Source organism: Heterodontus francisci, chromosome 17 (assembly GCF_036365525.1).
Source record: "Heterodontus francisci isolate sHetFra1 chromosome 17, sHetFra1.hap1, whole genome shotgun sequence".
NCBI lineage: Eukaryota > Metazoa > Chordata > Chondrichthyes > Heterodontiformes > Heterodontidae > Heterodontus > Heterodontus francisci.
In genome coordinates, this window is record NC_090387.1 from 87,203,688 (window position 1) to 87,225,405 (window position 21,718).

The 21,718-nt window shown below is 44.4% G+C and overlaps 1 protein-coding gene across 1 annotated transcript in view; it reads left to right on the top strand.

Moving 5' to 3' along the window:
* Positions 1–21,718, top strand: part of hydin (HYDIN axonemal central pair apparatus protein) — a 1,234,740-nt gene that overhangs the window by 1,206,998 nt on the left and 6,024 nt on the right. Inside the window, exons 84-85 of the mRNA XM_068049816.1 lie at positions 14,564–14,714; positions 20,176–20,406. Coding sequence (XP_067905917.1) covers positions 14,564–14,714; positions 20,176–20,406 — 382 coding nt within the window. The remainder of the gene's footprint in view (positions 1–14,563; positions 14,715–20,175; positions 20,407–21,718) is intronic.

A 21,718-nucleotide genomic window follows, 5' to 3' on the forward strand; every position in this document is an offset into this window, starting at 1 on the left:
CCCCCCGGCCGCTCGCTCCCCGCCTTACCACTTTGGCTTCTCGTTTCCCCATACCCCTGGCTGCTGGCTCCCCACCTTGCCACTTTGGCGGCTTGTTCCCCGACCCCCCACCATCACAGCCCCTGCCACTTTTTCGGATGGCGCGGTGGGGAGCGATCGGCCAAGGGAGGAAACAAGGAGGCCGGGAGTGAGCGGCTGAGATAGGAAGCGATGAGGCTGGGAGTGAGTGGCTGAGGGAGGGCAGTGGCGAGGGCGGGAACGAGTGGCTGAGGGAAGGCAATGGCGAGGCGAGGGATGCGAGCGCCAAGGGGAGAGATGGCGAGGGAGGGATGGATCGGGAAATTGAAAGTGGCGATTGAAGCAGGGATGGCAGGAGGGAGCAGGGTACTGTTAGGGGGAACGGAGCTGGTGATCGCGGCTATTGAGGAGTGAGGATGTCATTGCGTGGTGACGTCAGCGTGCACATGCACGCATTCATACTAGCAAGCTGGCAAAAGTTCACGTGCACTGATGATGTCTGCGATCACTCTGCACATGCTTTGCATTGTCAGGAGTCACTGTCATAGAGTTATAGAGTTATACATCACAGAAACAGGCCCTTCAGCCCACCATGTCTGCGCCGGCCATCAAGCCTATTTATTCTAATCCCATTTTCCAGCACTGGGCCCGTAGCCTTGTATGCTATGGCATTACAATTGCTCATCTAAATACTTAAATGTTGTGAGGGTTCCTGCCTCTATCACCCCTTCAGGTAATATGTTCCAGATTCCAACCACCCTCTGGGTGAAAAAATCTTTCCTCAAATCTCCTCTAAACCTCCTTCCCCTTACCTTAAATCTATGCCCCCTGGTTATTGACACCTCCGCTAAGGGAAAACGTTTCTTCCTATCGACGCTATCTTTGTCCCTCATAATTTTGTATACCTCAATCAGGTCTCCCCTCAGTCTTCTCCGCTCTAAGGAAAACAACCCTAGCCTATCCAGTCTCTCTTCATAGCTGAAATGCTCCAGCCCAGGCAACATTCTGGTGAATCTCCTCTGCACCCTCTCCAGTACAATCACATCCTTCCTATAATGTGGTGACCAGAACTGTACACAGTACTCCAGCTGTGGCCTAACTAGCGTTTTATACAGCTCCAGCATAACCTCCCTACTCTTTTATTCTGTGCCTCGGCCAATAAAGGCAAGTATCCCATATGCCTTCCTAACCACCTTATCGACCTGTGCTGCTGCCTTCAGTGATCTATGGACATGTACACCAAGGTCCCTCTGACCCTCTGTACTTCCTAGGGTCCTACCATCCATTGTATATTCCCTTGCCTTGTTAGTCCTCCCAAAATGCATCACCTCACACTTCTCAAGATTAATTTCCACTTGCCACTGCTCTGCCCATCTTACCATCTCATCTATATCTTTCTGTAATCCAAGGCTTTCCTCCTCACTATTTAAGACACCACCAATTTTCATGTCATCTGCAAACTTACTGATCATACCTCCTATATTCACGTCTAAGTCATTAATGTACACTACAAACAGCAAAGGTCCCAAAATCAAACCTTGCGGTACACCACTGGTCACAGGCTTCCAATCGTAAAAACAACCCTCTACCATCACCCTCTGCCTCCTGCCACTAAGCCAATTTTGGATCCAATTTGCCAAATTGCCCTGGATCCCATGGGCTTTTACCTTCTTGACCAATCTCCCATGCGGGACCTCATCAAAAGTCTTACTGAAGCCCATGCAGACTACATCAACTGCTTTACCCTCATCTACACATCGAGTCATCTCCTCGAAAAATTCAATCAAATTTGTTAGACATGATCTTCCCCTGCCAAAGCCATGCTGACCATCGTTGATTAATCCCTGCCTCTCCAAGTGGAGATTAATCCTGTCCCTCAGAATTTTTTCCAATAGTTTCTGTACCACTGATGTTAAACTCACTGGCCTGTAATTACCTGGTTTATCCTTACTACCCTTTTTGAATAATGGTACTGCATTTGCTGTCCTCCAGTCCTCTGTCACTTCTCCTGTGGCCAGAGAGTAATCCCCTTGCCCTTAATATACTTATAAAATGCCTTGGGATTTTCCTTTATCTTGCGTGCCAGTGTTTTTTCATGCCCCCTCGTCGTTGTCCCAATTACTTTTTTAAGTACCCCCCCTATACTTTCTATACTCCTCTAGGGCCTCCGCTGTTTTCAGCCCTTTGAATCTGCCATAAGGCTTCTTTTTTTTTTTCCTTATCCAATCCTCTGTATCCCTTGACATTCAGGGGTCCCTGGACTTATTGGTCCTACCCTTCACCTTTACGGTAACATGTTGGCGCTGAACTCTCACTATTCCCTTTTTGAATGACTCCCACTGGTCTGATGTAGACTTTCCTACAAGTAGCTGCTCCCAGTCCACTTTGGCCAGATCCTGTTTTATCATATTGAAATTGGCCTTTCCCCAATTCAGTACCTTTATTTCCGGTCCATCTTTGTCCTTTTCCATAACTACCTTTAATCTTACAGAGTTATGGTCACTATCCCTGAAATGCTCCCCCACTGACACTTCTACCACTTGTCCGGCTTCATTCCCTGAGATTAGGTTCAGTACTGCCCCTTCTCTTGTAGGACATTCTACATGCTGGCCCAAAAAGCTCTCCTGGATGCACTTCAAGAATTCCGCCCCCTTTAAGCTTTTTGCACTAAGACTATCCCAGTTCATATTAGGAAAGTTGAAATCCCCTACTATTGTGACCCTATTACTTTTACACCGCTCTGAGATTTGCCTACATATCTGCTCCTCTATCTCTCCCTGACCGTTTGGAGGCCTGTAGTACGCTCCCAGCAAAGTGATTGCCCCCTTTTTGTTTTTAAGTTCTACCCATATGCCCTCATTTGAGGAACCTTCTAAGATATCATCCCTCCTTACTGCAGTAATTGACTCCTTGATCAATAGTGCAATGCCACCTCCTCTGTTACACCCACCCCCGCCCCACCATCATCATGCCTGAAGATTCTATATCCTGGAATATTGAGCTGCCTGTCCTGTCCCTCCCTCAACCATGTCTCTGTGATAGCAATGATATCATATTCCCATGTGTTAATCAACGCCCTCAATTCATCTGCCTTTCTTGTAAGACTTCTTGCATTAAAATAGATGCAATCCAGCCTTGTATGATTCGTTTGTGCCTTAACAGGTCTATATTTGTTCTGCCTTCCAGACTGACTTAGTTTCTGTTCTATATTTGGCTGTGCGTCACCCCTTACTGTACCTCCACTTTGTATCCCATCCCCCTGCCAAATTAGTTTCAACACCCTCCCCAACAGCACTAGCAAACCTCCCTGCAAGGATGTTGGTCCCATTCCAGTTCAGGTGCACCCCGTCCGACTTGTACAGGTCCCACCTTCACCAGAAACAGACCCAGTGATCCAGGAAACTAAAGCCCTACCTCCTGCACCATCTCTTCAGCCACGCTTTCATCTGCTCTATCCTGCCATTCCTATACTCTCCAGCATGTGGCACTGGGATTAATCCAGAGATTTCAACCTTTGAGGTCCTTCTTTTTAATCTGCTACCTAGCTCCCTAAATTCTTGTTGCAGGGCCTCATCCCTCTTTCTATCTATGTCATTGGTGCCAATGTGAACCATGGCCTCTGACTGTTCACCCTCCCCCTTTAGATTTTCCTGCAGCCGCTCCATGACATCCTTGACCCTAGCACCAGGGAGGCAACATACCATCTTGGAGTCCGGTTTGCCACCACAGAAACGCCTATCTGTACCCCTTACGATAGAATCCCTATCACTATAGCTCTTCTACTCCTTTTCCTCCCCTCCTGTGTAGCTGAGCCACCCGTGGTGCCACAGTCTTGGCTCTTTCTGTATTCCCCTGAGAAGATATCTCCCCCAACCATATACATAAATGATTTAGACTCAGAAATTGGGGTATTATGTTGAAATTTGCAGCTGATACCTGTTGTGAGTATACACCCTAAAGAGGTGTAGCTACAATGTCATATAAGAGCTCTGATATAACACACCACATGATTCTGAGTTTTAGGCAGTCTTGAAGAAACGCTTATACAGTAAATATTTCGATGTAGTAGCTGCCCTCTCAGTATACAATAAAGAACCCACAATATTGCATTACTGATCCCATCTGGAGTGGTCAGTCTTTGTGTGAAGTCCATACTAACACAGAGATTCAAGGAACATGCAACATGTTGGCAGCGGTGAGATTTCTGAAGACCCAAAGATGCAGCACATCGGCACTGCTAAGTTTTTAGAAGAACTAGACACATTACAAGCTGATAACGGTGCTAGTATTTTGAAAGGAGCAAACTGCTTTTCCTCTTGGAAGATCAGACCATGTTGCAAGCTGGTTTTTTTTCTCTCAAATCTGCTCGGCAATGATCTGGATCTCTAGCACCCCAACCCATCCAGCCTTCTTACCTTTGAAGCAGTGCAGTCAGCAGCAACTGGGTAAGCTTCTTTACACTTTGGGCTGTGAGGTTGGGTGGCTGCAGACTCCAGTTGACTCGATTAACACGGGGATTCAGATTCTCACATTGGGAGCAACTTGAGGAAGGCTGAGTGAGCTAATGTTGTACAGAGGTAACAGACTCCCATTATGTTTTCGATGTGCGTCAGACGGTTCAGCGCCATCATGCCAGTGGGCTACGGGTCGAGGAAAAATTCAGCAGAGTTTCAATACTGGGAACACCACGATCTGTCGGTGAACAGTGGAACGGGCGACAGTCAAGGCACGGAATGGAGGAAAGTCTTTATTGTTGTTTCAGGAGGAACGATCGCTATTGTTATTTTTCAAGGAAAAATGGCCATCACAGTTTTGGACTTTTGATTTTTCATCATGCCAACTCCACCCTTCGTGGGCAGGGCTAATCCAAAAGCATCCGAATTTGGCAACAGTGTCACAACCTCCAAGCCTGTTCATTAGTGCTACTACAAGACGTCTCCACAGCAAGTGACAACGCTACAACCTTCCAACCAGTTTACCAGTGGAACTGCAACTTTTATTTTCTATTACAGAAGACAGCTGCACATCATCCAAGTCTGTTCAGAGGTGGTACTATAAGTCTTTCTGTTATTTGCCTTCACAGCTTATTTTTCCTTCCCTAGGTGCAATGACACAGAATCATTGCAATCATGGCAACAGCTTTCCCTACCATTAATTGGAAAGCATCTGACCTGCTTTCAGAGTTTCCTCTTGTCAAACAGAGAGTCAAGCTTTATTTTGATGACTTAGCCATTGCTAATCCACAGAAGCAAGCAATAAAGATATGCACAGCTTTTGGCAATGAAGCACTACATTGTCTTAACACATCTGATTTTAATGATGAAGAACAGAAGGATCCCACAAAGATCTGGTCCATCTAGAAGACCAATTACACCTCAAGCTCAATTTTCAAGTGCACCAACTCAAATTCGTGTCTTTCAGACAACAGCCTAACAAATCCATAGACCAGTTTGTCAGTCGTTATCATGCCAAAGGCCGAGAGTGTGATTTTACTGACATGGAACTGGCAGATCGCATCATCAAACTTGTGATTACATCCATACCGATGGAACTCTCCCAAAAGGATCTTTTGGATAAACCCAAAGAGTACACTGTTGACGCCTTATTGAAGGATGGTCGTAAATTTGAGTCCATCATTGTGCGTCAACAAAGCCTTCAATCTATATGTGTTACAAAGACCATAGGTGCATTGAACAGGGTTTTCAAATCCAAGTCGCTATATAAAAGGTGCGGGCTTTCGCATTTGCCTAAAGCCTGTCCGGCACTTAGCTCCATATGCAAAGTAGTGTCAGGGGCCACTGGAAGTGGCAATGTCACAAAGCCAAGACAGATACTGCTGACAAGAGTCCTGGACAGTTGAACCACAGATCCGCCCCACACCCTGACAAGCTTCACAATTCTCTGTCACAAACAACCGATTCATCAAGTATGGGGTTGAAGGTGATTTAGAGCTTTGGGTCAGAAATTGGCTAGCTGAAAGAAGACAGAGGGTGGTGGTTGATGGCAAATGTTCATCCTGGAGTTTAGTTACTAGTGGTGTACCGCAAGGATCTGTTTTGGGGCCACTGCTGTTTGTCATTTTTATAAATGACCTGGAAGAGGGTGTAGAAGGGTGGGTTAGTAAATTTGCGGATGACACGAAGGTCGGTGGAGTTGTGGATAGTGCCGAAGGATGTTGTAGGGTACAGAGGGACATAGATAGGCTGCAGAGCTGGACTGAGAGATGGCAAATGGAGTTTAATGCGGAAAAGTGTGAGGTGATTCACTTTGGAAGGAGTAACAGGAATGCAGAATACTGGGCTAATGGGAAGATTCTTGGTCGTGTAGATGAACAGAGAGATCTTGGTGTCCAGGTACATAAATCCCTGAAAGTTGCTACCCAGGTTAATAGGGCTGTTAAGAAGGCATATGGTGTGTTAGCTTTTATTAGTAGGGGGATCGTGTTTCGGAGCCATGAGGTCATGCTGCAGCTGTACAAAACTCTGGTGAGACCGCACCTGGAGTATTGCGTGCAGTTCTGGTCACCGCATTATAGGAAGGATGTGGAAGCTTTGGAACGGGTGCAGAGGAGATTTACTAGGATGTTGCCTGGTATGGAGGGAAAGTCTTACGAGGAAAGGCTGAGGGACTTGAGGTTGTTTTCGTTAGAGAGAAGGAGGAGGAGAGGTGACTTAATAGAGACATATAAGATAATCAGAGGGTTAGATAGGGTGGATAGTGAGAGTCTTTTTCCTCGGATGATGATGGCAAACACGAGGGGACATAGCTTTAAGTTGAGGGGTGATAGATATAGGACAGATGTTAGAGGTAGTTTCTTTACTCAGAGAGTAGTAGGGGCGTGGAACGCCCTGCCTGCAACAGTAGTAGACTCGCCAACTTTTAGGGCATTTAAGTGGTCATTGGATAGACATATGGGTGAAAATGGAATAGTTTAGGTCAGATGGTTTCACAGGTTGGCGCAACATCGAGGGCCGAAGGGCCTGTATTGCGCTGTAATGTTCTAATTCATCCACAAAGTTTGGGTTGACACTAACACTCCTGATCCTGAAGATCAGAGTATAAGCACAAGTGAGTGAGTGGAACAGACATTCCATGTTGTCAATGTTTCCAAGCACATTGATTTGATTACTCTGCTAGAAGCATTTGCATCCATTTGTATTTCATGTCTTGGAAAGGTCTTGTTCTGGGCAAAAGTGGACATGGGTGCCAGTACAAACGTTTTGTCCCTATACGTCTTAAAATGCATGTATCACATTCCAAGATAACTTCAACCAACAGTCAGCTAACTGCTTACAATAGGTCCCCGATCCCATGTTTCGGGTCTATTACGATTAAGTGCTGTTATAATACTTCCGATTGGATACCATAACTTTTCTACATTGTTAAAACCAATGGACCTGTTATTGCTGGACTGTGAACATGCAGTGATCTAACCTTGATAACCATCCATGGCATCAGGCAACGCCAAGCACTATCTTCCTCTAGCCCTCAGACAGTGAGTAGAAGGAACCTTGCAACAATATAGTGGATTCTTAACTGAGTACTGAGAGAGTGACTGTACATTCCGGTCCATGGTTTCCCTGATTTTCCAATGGTTTTCCAATTCTGCCCATACCGTGGTCAGAAGATAGAAGTTCTTTTCAACTTCTGCGCATCTTGTGGTTTCAAGATGTCTAAGGGTGAGAACGAGGATGAGGCACAGCCTGTTACATCTGACATACAGCGCCTCCAGTGCAAACTGTATCCAGTGCATGAAGTTAGAGATGTTCTTCTAGAACAAGGAAGGAAAATGAAAGAAATGCATGACAATTCTGCTGGGAGTGAACTGCCCAAATTGGCTATTGGTCAGCAAGTCACCATTCAAAACTCAATCATTGGTACATAGAGTTCTGCAACACTCTCCAAAGTTAGACCAGAACCATGTTCTTCCGGAGTAACTACACCTACTGGTGCTACATTGCTTCATAACTGAGGTCAAATCAGAGCTGTTCATTATCCCAAGTCCATGGAAGACTCCATTGCAACTCGAACAGGATAGAAGACTAGATCTCAGACAGAATCTACACATTCTCCTTACAGGAAATCCAATTCACAAACATCTCACAAGTATCTGAGAGCTACTATTCTGTTTCAAAATCTGGCAGAATTGTCAAAGCACCCTTATGTTTTCACAATTGTTGTAATTTCATATTCTTATTGTCTTTTTTGTATTATCTCCGAATACTTTTCTGGACATGTATATAGTTGACTTTTACTTGCCTAAAGGAAATGTCTAAATGTGTAAATATGTTCCTCTTCTTTTCATTTTGGGAAAGGGGGATGTGTGTGTACACCTTTAAGAGGTGTGGCTACAAGATCATGTTAGTCATGTAACACACCACATGATTCTGAGTGTCAGGGAGTGTTGAAGAAACATCTGTACAGTAAACATCTCAATGTACAGTCACTCTCTCAGTACTCAATAAAGAATCCACTATATTGCATTACTGATCCCATCTGGAGTGGTCAGTCTTTGTGTGAACTCTCCACTAACACAGAGGTTCAAGGAACACACACAATACCAGTTGGGGAATATAGCTAATAATTTGGAAGACTGAACCAAAGCGCAGGAAGGCATAAGCAGAGTTGCAGATTGGCCAGATAAATGATAAATGAAATTCAATATAGTGAAGTGTGAAGTGGTTAATTTTGGTCGAAGGAATTAGGAGCTTACTAATTCCTTGGAACATATGATATTAAATGGGATAAGAGGCAAAGAGATCTGGGAATACAGATACATAAATTACTAAAAGTGCAGCTCAAGTTGATAAGGCCATAAAGGTGCAAACAAAGTAAAGAGGAATAGAATACAAAAGCAGGGAACTAATGTTAAATATATATAGAACTTTGGTTGCACCGTACTTGGAGTATTATGAACAGTGCTGGTCTCCATACTCTCTTGGCATTTCTTCGTGGACGAAGATTTTGGGAAGGTTGTAGTCATCGGTTTCAGGTCTGCTGGTGGCTAGTCAGGCCTATCTGTGACCAGCAGATTCTCCCACAGCGGGTACAAGTAAAGGTGTAGTCACTGCTGGGGACAATTAGATCTATCCTTCTCTTCCTTTTCTCTTTCATGCTGGTTCTTCGCTCAGTCTCAAAGGTGCCTGTAGCTCTCCTGATGTAGCATTTCCAGGCATCACAATCTATGGCTTCTGCTTCTCACTGGTGATGGTCGATGTGGCACACGGAGGGGAACTTCTTCAGGGAGGTCTTGAATCATTTGCATGGGGCCCCTCTGTTCCTTTTACCTGTGGTCAGTTCTCCATTCAACACGATCTTGGGCAGGCAACTGGCGTCCATTCGGGCAACGTGACCCGCCCAACGCAGTTGGCTTTGCAGGAGGATGGCCTCGATGCTGGTGATGTTGGCTCTTTCCAGGACTTCAATGTTTGTAATGTGGTCCTGCCAGCGGATCTTGAGGATGCTGCGGAGGCAGCACTGATGGAAGCGCTCTAGAAGGTGTACATGATGGTGGAATAGGCCCCATGACTCGGCGCCATACAGAAGGGTGGTGAGGACTATGGCTTTGTACACTTTAAGTTTGGTCTGTGCTCTGAGGCTGTGGTTGCTCCACAAAAGTTTGTAGAGTTTGCCGAATGTACTGTTTGTTTTTGAGAGCCTATTGTCCATTTCCTTGTCTATGGTGGCATCAAAAGCATATAAAGCAGAAAAAAATTACAGGGATGTTACCAGAACTGAGAGAATTCAATGATCGGGAAGATTGAGCAGGCTGGGGCTCTTTTCTCTGGAGAAGTGAAGAATAAGAGGAGACTGATAGAAATCTTCAAAATTATGAAGGGATCTAATAGGGTGGATGTGGAGCAACTGTTTCCACTCATGGGTAAATCCAGAACAAGAAGCTATAAGTAGAAGATAACAACTAGAAGATTAAATCAAGCATTTGGGAAGAGTTTTTTAGGAACATAGGAATTGCTACATTAAAAAACCCACAGTGCATCTATTTCATCTTCTAACATCCTGGTCGTTGCATGATGCAATGATGATGGAGTTGTCATAGCCATCAGTCTCTATCAGTGGCGGCACAGTGGCACAGTGGTTAGCACTGCAGCCTCACAGCTCCAGCGACCCGGGTTCAATTCCGGGTACTGCCTGTGTGGAGTTTGCAAGTTCTGCCTGTGTCTGCGTGGGTTTCCTCCGGGTGCTCCGGTTTCCTCCCACATGCCAAAGACTTGCAGGTTGATAGGTAAATTGGCCATTAGAAATTGCCCCTAGTATAGGTAGGTGGTAGGGATAATATAGGGACAGGTGGGGATGTGGTAGGAATATGGAATTAGTATAGGAATAGTGTAAACGGGTGGTTGATGGTCGGCACAGACTCGGTGGGCCGAAGGGCCTGTTTCAGTGCTGTATCTCTAAACTAAACTAAGTTAGTTCACAACAGACCCAGAAATCACCCAAAGAAAAATCCGAGTGGTGGAGAGCTTTGGAAACCTTGGGTCCAAAGTTAACATTTTACAACATTTAGGCTACAATTATCACGTCATGTCTCAAATTATTAATGTACTGTATCCCAAAATTTACACAGACAGTACGTAACTGTGTAGCCTGTTGCCCCATGGAGTTCGTGAAGCAGCTATCATTGATACATTTATGAGGAGGCTTGATGCATACATGAAGAAGAAGGGAATGGAAGATTATGCTGATAGGGTGAGATGAAGGAAATGAAGATGTGTGGAACATAAGCATTGGCGTGGGCCACTTGTGGGAAATGGCCTGCTTCTAATCTGCATATTTTATTTAGCAAAGCTGGTAGGTTTGTACCATTCCTGAAACCTATATGTTTAACAGCCATTCAATATATTCTGGCAGTTTGTCAGATTGATACCTTAGTTTATAAGGCTGGGAGATCAGGCGAATGTCCGTGAACTTCATTGACAAGGCAACTCTGTTGATAGCTGCTACTTGATTCAGGTTTATATTTGGCAGCCTATTCACAGCTCACTGGTCCTTCTGAGACCATTGAGAAAGAGAGGTAAGCAAAGGGATTCCATAGGGAGCACAGTGCAATTCGGCTGCTCTCCCAAGACACAGCTGAAGATTACGAGGAGTTATAAGTATTGGTGAAAGGAACAGACAATAGACAGTGAAGCTGTTGTTTTAACAGTCAGCTCATAGAAATTGAAATCACCCCTAAAGGAGAGGTTGTTGCGTAACCTTTCAACCTGTCAGCTTCAATTAAGTCCCAGGTTTAGGCAGTTAAATGAGCATGAATGTTTACTGGGATATTCGCAAGAGGAGAAACAAGATCCTGACTGGAAACTGACATTGTTCAAAGATTGGAAAATAACTGGCAGCCAAGGTCATAGGTTTAATTGCCAAAGTTAATGGAGTGGACCCTGGAAATGAGAAATACAAAAAAATATTCTGAACTGATTTAAAATCCTGGGTAAAAGTGAGACTGCAGTCAGTTACCTGATGTGTTGTCTCTAAAAGTCCAACTAGCAGTGCCACTGTGGCTGACAGAAACTTATTTCAGGAAGAGACCATTGTGCCTGTAGGCACTATGACTTGAGTATTTTGGAGACTACCTGCAGAAAGCTAATTGACAAATATTGAGAAAAAACAATCTGTACAGGACCAATAGCAAAATATCAGAGAGCATCAGTCAAAGCCCCCAATCGAAATGTACGATTCTGATTGTGGTGGGACCAACGTACAGTCGCGCAGTGGTTAGCACCACAGCCTCACAGCTCCAGCGACCCGGGTTCAATTCTGGGTACTGCCTGTGCGGAGTTTGCAAGTTCTCCCTGTGACTGCGTGGGTTTTCGCCGGGTGCTCCAGATTCCTCCCACAGCCAAAGACTTGCAGGTAATTAGGTAAATTGGCCATTATAAATTGCCCCTAGTATAGGTAGGTGGTAGGGGAATTGAGGGGATGTGGTAGGAATATGGGATTAATGTAGGATTAGTATAAATGGGTGGTTGATGGTCAGCACAGACTCAGTGGGCTGAAGGGCCTGTTTCAGTGCTGTACCTCTAAATTAAAAAAAATTCAATCCTGTTGCTCCACAGATTGACGAACATATCATTTAAACTTTCCAAATTAACAAAAGACCCAGCCAAATTGTACCATCTATTAACCCCCAAATGAGGCTAACCAAACCTGGTGACTTTAAATCAACAAATTAACTCTTTAATTAGAAGAACTAAATTCTTAAACACTATGAAGATATAAACAACATTTAAAATAGAAGAAAATATAGAGTCCTTGCACATTTACAGTCCAATGTTGCTTGGAAGTCCTCACAGAATGTTGCTCGAAGTCCTTACAGAATGTTGCTTTCCTTCTCCAGCAAATTTCAACAATTAAAGACTTGCAAATCATTTCAATGGAATCAAGATGACTTTAGAGTTTTTTGAGGGATAAAAGATTGTCACAGTCTAACTTTCCTTTCTTCAATTTAGTTTTGTTCAGTTTTGGCTTGACTTTTTCTTGGAATTTTGAGAGATAATAATAAACAGACTAAAATCCTATGGTTGAGAGCTCTTTTTCAGGTGTGCTAAGTACCACAGCTGTCTGTGTCAGTCCTCTGTGTCTGTGTGTTCTGTTAGCACAAACTGTATTCAACTCAAAGCCAGTTCAAAATTGAATTGCAACAAATGTTTCACATGAAACTCACTCCCAGTGGCTATATCTATGGTAATGAGAATGCACCCTTTGAATCGCAGTCTCCAAAAGGCTGTTTCTAAGGCAACGAAAATGCACCTTTCTATAACTCCTGAGGCTTGCCGGTTCTTAAAGCAATACTGATCCTTTGCAAGCCTGAAAGGCAAACTGCATATTCCCGAAAAAAAAACTACAGGACAATGCTATTTTTTTCAAAAGATATGAAAAATGCCTCTACGTCCCTTTCCACGGACTTTGGAAGAGCCTGTATAAATTTAAACAACTTCTCGTTGGGTCCTGATCTAAATTCAGATTCTTCCTGACCTGAATTTTCCCTGGATTTAAGACTACCCTTTTGTCTTAGTTCCATCTCTTTTAACTTAAATTCCCTCACTTCTCTTTCACTTTCTCTTCGAAATGCTCTCTCTTTCTCCCTTTCCTCCAATTCGAGTTTTCTTAATTCTTTATCTGCCTCAAGTTTTTTCATTTCTAACTCCTGCTGATGCTCCAGTTTTTTTTCATTTCTAACTGAATCCTAGTGTCCCTAAGAATCCAACTAACAGTGCCACTGTGGCTGACAAATTTATTTCAGGAAGAGACCATTTTGCCTGTGGGCACTATGACTTGAGTATTCTGGAGTCTACCTGCAGAAAGCTAATTGACAAATATTGAGAAAAGCCAATCTGTACAGGACCATTGGCAATACATCAGAGAGCATCAGGAAAACTGAAAGTTTTTGCTTAAACAGCGAGGAGTTGTCCTTCCATATTCCTTCAGCATTTTTTTTTTTGGTGCCTGGCCACTGAGCACAGTGCTTTCCTTGGTATTTTCCCTGATTTCATCAGTCCTTTCTCTGGCTTCCAGCTCTGCCCATTTATGTGCTGTCCCCGTGGTGTATCATTAGGTGAATACAGTGTGGTACCTCAACCTCAGGCCTCCTAGTCAGTCTGTCTATCTTTTACACAACTTTGGGGAACTCCTAAACAGCTCTGCTGCTACAGCCGCAGGCTCCTGATTTGTGGGATTGGTATTTAGCTGTTTGTTCAGCTACTAAACTATCTGAACTTTAGCCAATCATAAATTCCAGTATTGCAGTCCAGCAATCAGAATATTCCTTAATGTCTGCCAGTCGGATAATCACCTGCAGCTGAATGTTTGGCAGCTCATACCTTTGGCACCGTAACTTGGCCTGCACTCCTCCTGATTGCAGCACAAGCAGCAGATGGGTGAATTTATCCTATAAAATATTAAAAGTACTGAAAAGAAAGGATTACCACTGATTGTAACTCTTCACAACAAGTTGATTTTTGAAAGTGATACAAACAATAATAACAAAACTCTTACCTTTGACTGGGGCTAGACCTGATAGAGTTGACCTCAGATGTGATAGTTTATTTTGTGGCTCCATCTATGTCTTTATGTGTATAGGCACCACCCAGTATGAATCACAGAGACCATGAGGTCCTAGATTTGGTCCTTAGCCTTTGCTGGGTTAGCTGATCACAGCTGGGAAAGTGGCGAGAGGGGAACTATAATAGGTCTGGGACCCTATGCTTGGAGGGTTCTCGGTTCCTGATCAATGTTGAGTGCCCACTGTTGGGAGGTGCATGTGAGTGGAAGTGCAATGGGTCAATATTTGGGCCAAGTTGTGCTCACTCTGTGGCCAAATAGCCAACTGGCATGTGCTGTCCAGGCTGGCACATGGATGGGGTACTGGAGAGCTATTGGCACCATGAAATCCTACCCTGATACAAGTTGGGAGTGGAGGAGGGAAGAAATTGGCAAAAGAAAATGTGTGCCAAGGATGTTATTACAGGTGATGTTGAATGGATTGCACTGCTGTGTAGAAATATACTGACTCTTGTAATGTGGCAAACAGATTCCGAGCTACCATAGACCTGATCAAGCCAGAACGGCTGGAGAGCACCACAACATTGAAAGGGCTTGACTACATTGATATTCCTGGGTCTTCCAAGCGGGAGTACAGGCTCACCTTCTTCACTTACAAGGAGGCAATCATCTCAGTAAAGGTGAGGGAGTCTCTGCTGCTCTGTACTACAGTTCATGGAAAGTCAGTGGATAAGCAGTGGGGAGACTAGAGAAGCTGTTCTCCTTAGAGCAGAGAAGGTTAAGGGGAAATTTAAAAGCAATGTTCAAAATTATGAAGGATATTGATAGGACGGCCGGTAACCAACCAGAGGAAAGAAATTTAGGTTAATTAGCACAAGAACCAAAGGGGAAATGAGATGTTTTTGTGTAGCAAATAAATAAATATGATCCAGAGTGCACTGCCTGAAAGGGTGGTGGAGGCAGATTCAGTAGCAACTTTCAAAAGGAAATTGGATAAATACTTGATTGGAAAAATTTTGTAAGTCTATGGTTAAAGAGCAGGGGAGTGGGACTAGTTGCATAGCTCCTTCAAAGAGCAGGCCCAGGCATGATGAGCTGAATGACCACCTTCTGTGCTGCATAATTCTGTATTCCAAGCAGTCTTGGTGGAGCAGTGACAGTTCCCAGGATACAGGATGCTGAATTCCTCATGCAGGTGTACAGCAATTCCAAAACAAAGACCCCCCACAGGTTATCATTCCACACTGCATATAACCCCTTGTAGTGCGATGATTCCATAATTGGAGCTCCCAGCAAAGTCCGCAGTGAGAACCATAGCACCATAGAAAACTTACGGCACAAAAGGAGGCTATTCAGCTCATCGTGTCGGCGCCGGCCACAAAAAAACTAGCTGCCCAATCTAATCCCACCTTCCAGCACCTGGTCCATAGCCTTGCAGGTTACAGCACTTCAGGTGCATGTCCAGGTACCTTAATGAGTTGAGGGTTTCTGCCTCCACCACCATACCTGGCAGTGAATTCCAGACACCCACCACCCTCTGGGTGAAAAAGTTTTTCCTCATCCCTGTCTTAAATGGACAACCCCTTATTCTTAAATAGCAACCCCAGTTTTATCTTCTCCCATAAGGGGAAATATTCTTTCCACATCCACCTTGTCAAGACCCCTCAGGATCTTATATGCTTCAATCAAGTCACCTCTTACTCTTCTAAATTCCAGTGGATACAAGCCTAGCCTGTCCAATCTTTCCTCGTAAGACACCCGCCCATTCCAGGTATTAGTCCAGTAAACTTCTCTGTACTGCCTCCAACATTCTGACCAGTACTGTACACAGTACTCCAGATGTGGTCTCACCAATGCCCTGTATAGCTGAAGCATAACCTCCCTACTTTTGTATTCAATTCCCTTTGTGATAAATGATAACATTCTATTAGCTTTCCTAATTACGGGTTGTACCTGCATACTAAACTTTTGTGATTCAGGCACTAGGACACCCAGATCCCTCTGCATCTCAGAGCTCTGCGATCACTCACCATTTAGATAATATGCTTTTTTCTTCTTCCTGCCAAAGTGGACAATTTCACACTTTCCCATATTATACTCCATTTGCCAGGTCTTTGCCCACTCATTTAACCTATCTATATCCCTTTGTAGCCCCCTTATGTCCTCTTCACAAGTTACTTTCCTATCTTTCTTTGTGTCATCAGCAAATTTAGCAACCATACCTTCAGTCCCTTCATCGAAGTCATTTATATAAATTGTAAAAAGTTGAGGCCCCAGCACAGATCCCTGTGGCACACCACTCGTCACATCTTGCCAACCAGAAAATGACCCATTTATGCCTACTCTCTGTTTCCTGTTAGCTAGCCAATATTCTATCCATGCCAATATGTTACCCCCTACACCATGAGTTTTATTTTCTGCAATAACCTTTGATGTGGCACCTTATCAAATGTCTTCTGGAAATCTAAGTACAATACATCCACCGGTTCCCCTTTATCCACAGCACATGTAACTCCCTCAAAGAGCTCCAATAAATTGGTTAAACGTGATTTCCCTTTCACAAAACCATGTTGACACTGCCTGATTACCTTGATTTTTTCTAAATGCCCTGCTATAACATCTTTAATAATAGCTTCTGACATTTTCCCTAAGACAGATGTTAAGCTAACTGGCCTGTAGCTTCCTGCTTTCTGTCTCCCTCCCTTTTTGAATAAAGGAGTTACATTCGCTATTTTCCAATCTAATGAAACCTTTCCCGAATCTAGGGAATTTTGGAAAATTAAAACTAATGCATCAACTAGCCACTTCTTTGAACACCCTAGGATGTAGGCCATCAGGACCTAGAACATAGAACATAGAAAAATACAGCACAGAACAGGCCCTTCGGCCCACGATGTTGTGCCGATCCTTTGTCCTCTGTCAAGGACAATTTAATCTATACCCCATCATTCTCCTTTATCCATATACCTATCTAAAAGCCGTTTGAAAGTCCCTAAAGTTTCTGACTCAACAACTTCCCCAGGCAAGGCATTCCATGCCCCGACCACTCTCTGGGTAAAGAACCTTCCCCTGACATCCCCCTTATATCTCCCACCCTTCACCTTAAATTTATGACCCCTTGTAACGCTTTGCTCCACCCGGGGAAAAAGTTTCTGACTGTCTACCCTATCTATTCCCCTGATCATCTTATAAACCTGGGACTTGTCATCCAACAGCTCCAACAATTTGTTCAGTACCATTTCCCTGGTGATTGTAATTTTATTGAGTTCCTCCCTCCCTTCCATTTTCTGACTTACAACTAATACTGGGATGTTATTTGTATCCTCAATAGTGAAGACCAATGCAAAATATCTGTTCAATTCTTCTGCCATCTCCTTATTATGCATTATTAATTCCCCAGACTCACTTTCTGTAGGACCAGTGCTCACTTTGTTAACTTTTTAAAATATCTATAGAAAATCTTGCTATCTGTCTTTATATTTCTAGCTATTTTTCCCTTCTTTCCCAAAGTTCTTGATTTGTGCTTAGCTATGGCTTCTCAGGGTACAAGCAGCCCTCTTCCTCCAGCATGTTGTGGGTTAAAGTCCCACTCCAGAGACCTGAGCCCATAATTTAGGCTAACAATCCCAGTGCACCATTAAGGGAGTCCTACAATGTTGGAGGTTTCGTCCTTTGGTTGAGACATTAAACTGTTTGTGCTCTCAGGTGGAAATAAAAGATCCCCTGGCAGTATTTCATAGATGAGCAGGGGGGTTCTCCCTGTTATCCTGGCCAACATTTATCACTCAACCAATATCACTAAAACAGATTTTGTGTTTATTATCTCAGTACTATTTGTTGAATTGTTTGGAATTGGCTTCTGCGTTTCTGACATTTCAACAGTCACTACACTTCAGCAAAGTGCTTAAAAGGCTGCAGAGCACTTTGGGATGTCCTAAGTTTGTGAAAGGTACTGTATAAATTCAGGTCTTTCTTTGTTATTGTGTGTCTCCACACTGAGTGCTGTCAGGCCATCGGTCACAGAGGGTCACAGTTCTCAGCCATTGCCCACACATATGCACTTCTGGCCAGGAATCATTGGGTAGTGATCAGGAGCAAGAACCCTGACTGATTTTCCCCTGCCTAATGCAGGGGATGCTAATGCCAGCTCTGGGTGTGATCACCTCACTGAGCACAAATCTAGGATCAAGCCTGGTATCTTGCTGGTCGATGTTGCTGGGTACCACATGAGGTGAACAGCAAGCCATCAAGGGAACTTAACATAAATTAAGGCATCTGATAGTTGAGCTGAGCCCAAATATAGCTTGGTAAATTGGAATAGTTCAGCAGTCAGGGCTGTGCCAGATACAATCTGGTCTCTATGTTGTTTTTTCTTTACATAGAAACCATAGAAAGGTTACAGCACAGAAAGAGGCCATTCAGCCCATTGTATCTGCGCTGGATGAAAAAAACAGCTGTTCATTCTAATCCCACCTTCCAGCACCTGGTGCATAGCCTTCCAGGTTACAGCACTTCAGGTGCAGGTCCAGGTGCCTTTTAAATGAGTTGAGAGTTTCTGCCTCCACCACTAATCCGGGCAGCGAATTCCAGATGCCCAGCACCCTCTGGTGAACATGTTTTTCCTCATGTCCTCTCTAATCCTTCTACCAATCACATTAAATCTGTGTCCCCTGGTAATTGACCTCTCCACTAGCTACTCTATCTAGGCCCCTCATAATTATGTACACCTCAGTTAAGTCACCCCTCAGCCTCCTCTGTTCTAAGGAAAACAACCCTAGCCTATCCAATCTGTCCTCACAGCTACAACTTTCAAGCCCTGACAACATTCTTGTAAATCTCCTCCACTCTCTCCAGACCAATTATGTCCTTCCTATAATGTGGTGACCAGAGCTGTACGCTATACTCCAGCTAAGGCCTAACCAGTGTTTTATACAGTTCTAGCATTACATCCCTACTTTTCTATTCTATACCTCTACCAATAAAGGAAAGCATTCCATATGCCTTCTTCACCACTTTATCTACCTGTTTTGCCACCTTCAGGGACCTGTGGACATTCACTCCAAGGTCTCTCACTTCCTCTACCCCTCTCAATATCCTTCCATTTATTGTGTATTCTTTTGCTTTGTTTGCTCTCCCCAAATGCATTACCTAACACTTCTCTGGACTGAGTTCCATTTGCCACTTTTCCACCCACTCAACCAAACCATTTCATTGGTAAACTAGAAACCTGCAGCCAAGAAAATTCTGCTGCTAACACCAAGGATAATCATTAATGAACTGTAACAGACGTGGCCTAAATTTAACTAGTTGCAGCTCACTGAGCTCGAGTTCTGCAGCAGAGCTTGAAATATCTTGTAACAAATAGGTAATCCTACCCACAGGCAGCTGAAGGCCCTTGGACTTTGTTATTTACAGCTGATGAAACTCATGGAATTTGGTCACTGGTCAACCCTGTTGTCATGTGGTGAGAAAAAAATTGCATAGTGTATGGAATAACACACAGGCTGTGAAATTTCATGGAGTTTTTACCTGTCTCCCACCATAAATCCATAGAGACACCAGAGGGATCCACAGGGAAATAGCGGAAAGAACTGACAAGGGCCATTCACGCCGCATCTCTTGAGGTTCCACTAGTGTCCTGCCACATTTAGTATGAGTGAGCCATGTAAACCCCACATTTAAGGATTATTCAAACATTCATCACGCCAGTGATTCTCTGCACATTCTTCACCTCAATGATTCTTCACACATTCTTCCCTCAATGATCTCCACAGTCATTCCGCCCATGATTTTCTGCCTGATTAACCTTGCGTTCTTAGCAATGCCTATGGAAGGCAACGGGTAGTAGGAATGGTATTCTCTATAGATGAGAAAATAATAGGGCAGAACAGACACTCTGACCCAGATAGCTGGGTGGAATGTGGAGAATTCAGGGAAAATGTGGCTTAAGAAATGTTTTTTGTTTGGGAAATGCTAAATGGATGGAATCTATACACTCCAGAATTCATAGACCTGTAATTCTTACAGGAGGCAAATAGGATTGTTTTTGATTGTTGACCAGACATAAAAGTTGTGTCTGATAGTCAGGTCCAGGTGTCACAGAGTCAAGCCAATAAAGCTTCTAACATTCTGCTGCTACAGGTGACCTTCCGTAATGAAATTACTCAGGAATATCTGTACTACATTCTAAACATTAAATCTACATCTGTCGGCACATACGACACCATTGAGTTGGTGGCACCAGTTCGCCAGAGCACTTCCGGGACTGTAGAAGTTGTGAATCCATTGACCGTCCCCACTGTATTCAGCACTGAATGCAAAATCTCAGAAATCTGCCTCCCAATGCAGCTCATTGTCCCACCACAGGCTAAGGTAAGAACATGGGGCTGCCAGGACAGGGCACTGGGCTGCCAGGACAGGGCACTGGGCTGCCAGGAGAGGGCACTGGGTTGTCAGGACTGGGCGCTGGGCTGTCAGAACAGGGAATCAGGTAGTCGGGACAGGGAGTCAGACTGTCGGGACAGGGAACTGGACTGTCGGGACAGGGAATCGGACTGTCGGGACAGGGGGCCGGACTGTTGGGACAGGGGGCCGGACTGTCGGGACAGGAAATCGGACTGTCGGGACAGGGGGCCGGACTGTCGGGACAGGGTGCCGGACTGTCGGGACAGGGTGCCGGACTGTCGGGACAGGGAGTGGACTGTCGGGACAGGGAGTGGACTGTCGGGACAGGGAATCGGACTTTCGGGACAGGGAGTTAGACTGTGAGGACAGGGAGTTAGACTGTGAGGACAGGGAGCCAGACTGTCGGAACAGAGAGCCAAACTGTCGGGACAGGAAGATGGGTAGTTCGGACGGGCTGCTACATCGCTAGTTCAGATATTCTCTCCAAGATGGATTCAAGTGAAATTCCGATGTCTCATGAGACCTTTGTATTCACCCTGCAAGTTTAGCATCAGAGCAAAGAAGCTTTAGGTCTGTGTGGCTGAGTCTCACACCACTTAGAGCATTTAATCCATCAGCTATTCAGCTAGGTTGGGTTGTCTTGAAGACAATCAGCAGCAACAAAGGAACAAGCTAAAATGAAGAACAAACAGAAAAAAACACAAGTTTCCATTGTTACATCATATTTTTCATATGTTCATACTTAATGTGTAATAACAAGCTAGACAAACTCAGGGGACGCACACTCAGAAATTGCAGGAAGCATCACAGAGCACCAGGGAACATCTGAATCTTAATCTAGGAACATTGCAAACCCTGCCCAGCTGGCTATACTGACCTGCAGCTAACTTGGAGCTTGAGTCAATCCAGCTGTCACCAATTCAGCAGATACAAATCCACAGGGACACTGCAGACCGGGTCATTTCTGCATGGACTTTATTTCACGTCTGCCCATCTGGTCCCCAGAAATGAAACCATGATGAATGTTTCTGTCACATTCATGAGAAAAAGGCCAAATGTGAAATGAAGGCATCCCTAAACAAAATCTTGCATCCCAAGAAAATGATTTATTTAGTAGGACTATCACCCATCCCAGAGATGTCCTCCCTCCCCCACGTGTCCCTGGCTACTGTTTAAGTCCTGGGGTGATTAGAATGTGGGAGATGGACTCCTCAGCCTCTACCAGGGAATTGTGTCAAATTGGAGAAGGAGAAGTGCTGCTAAGGCAGACATTAGGGGC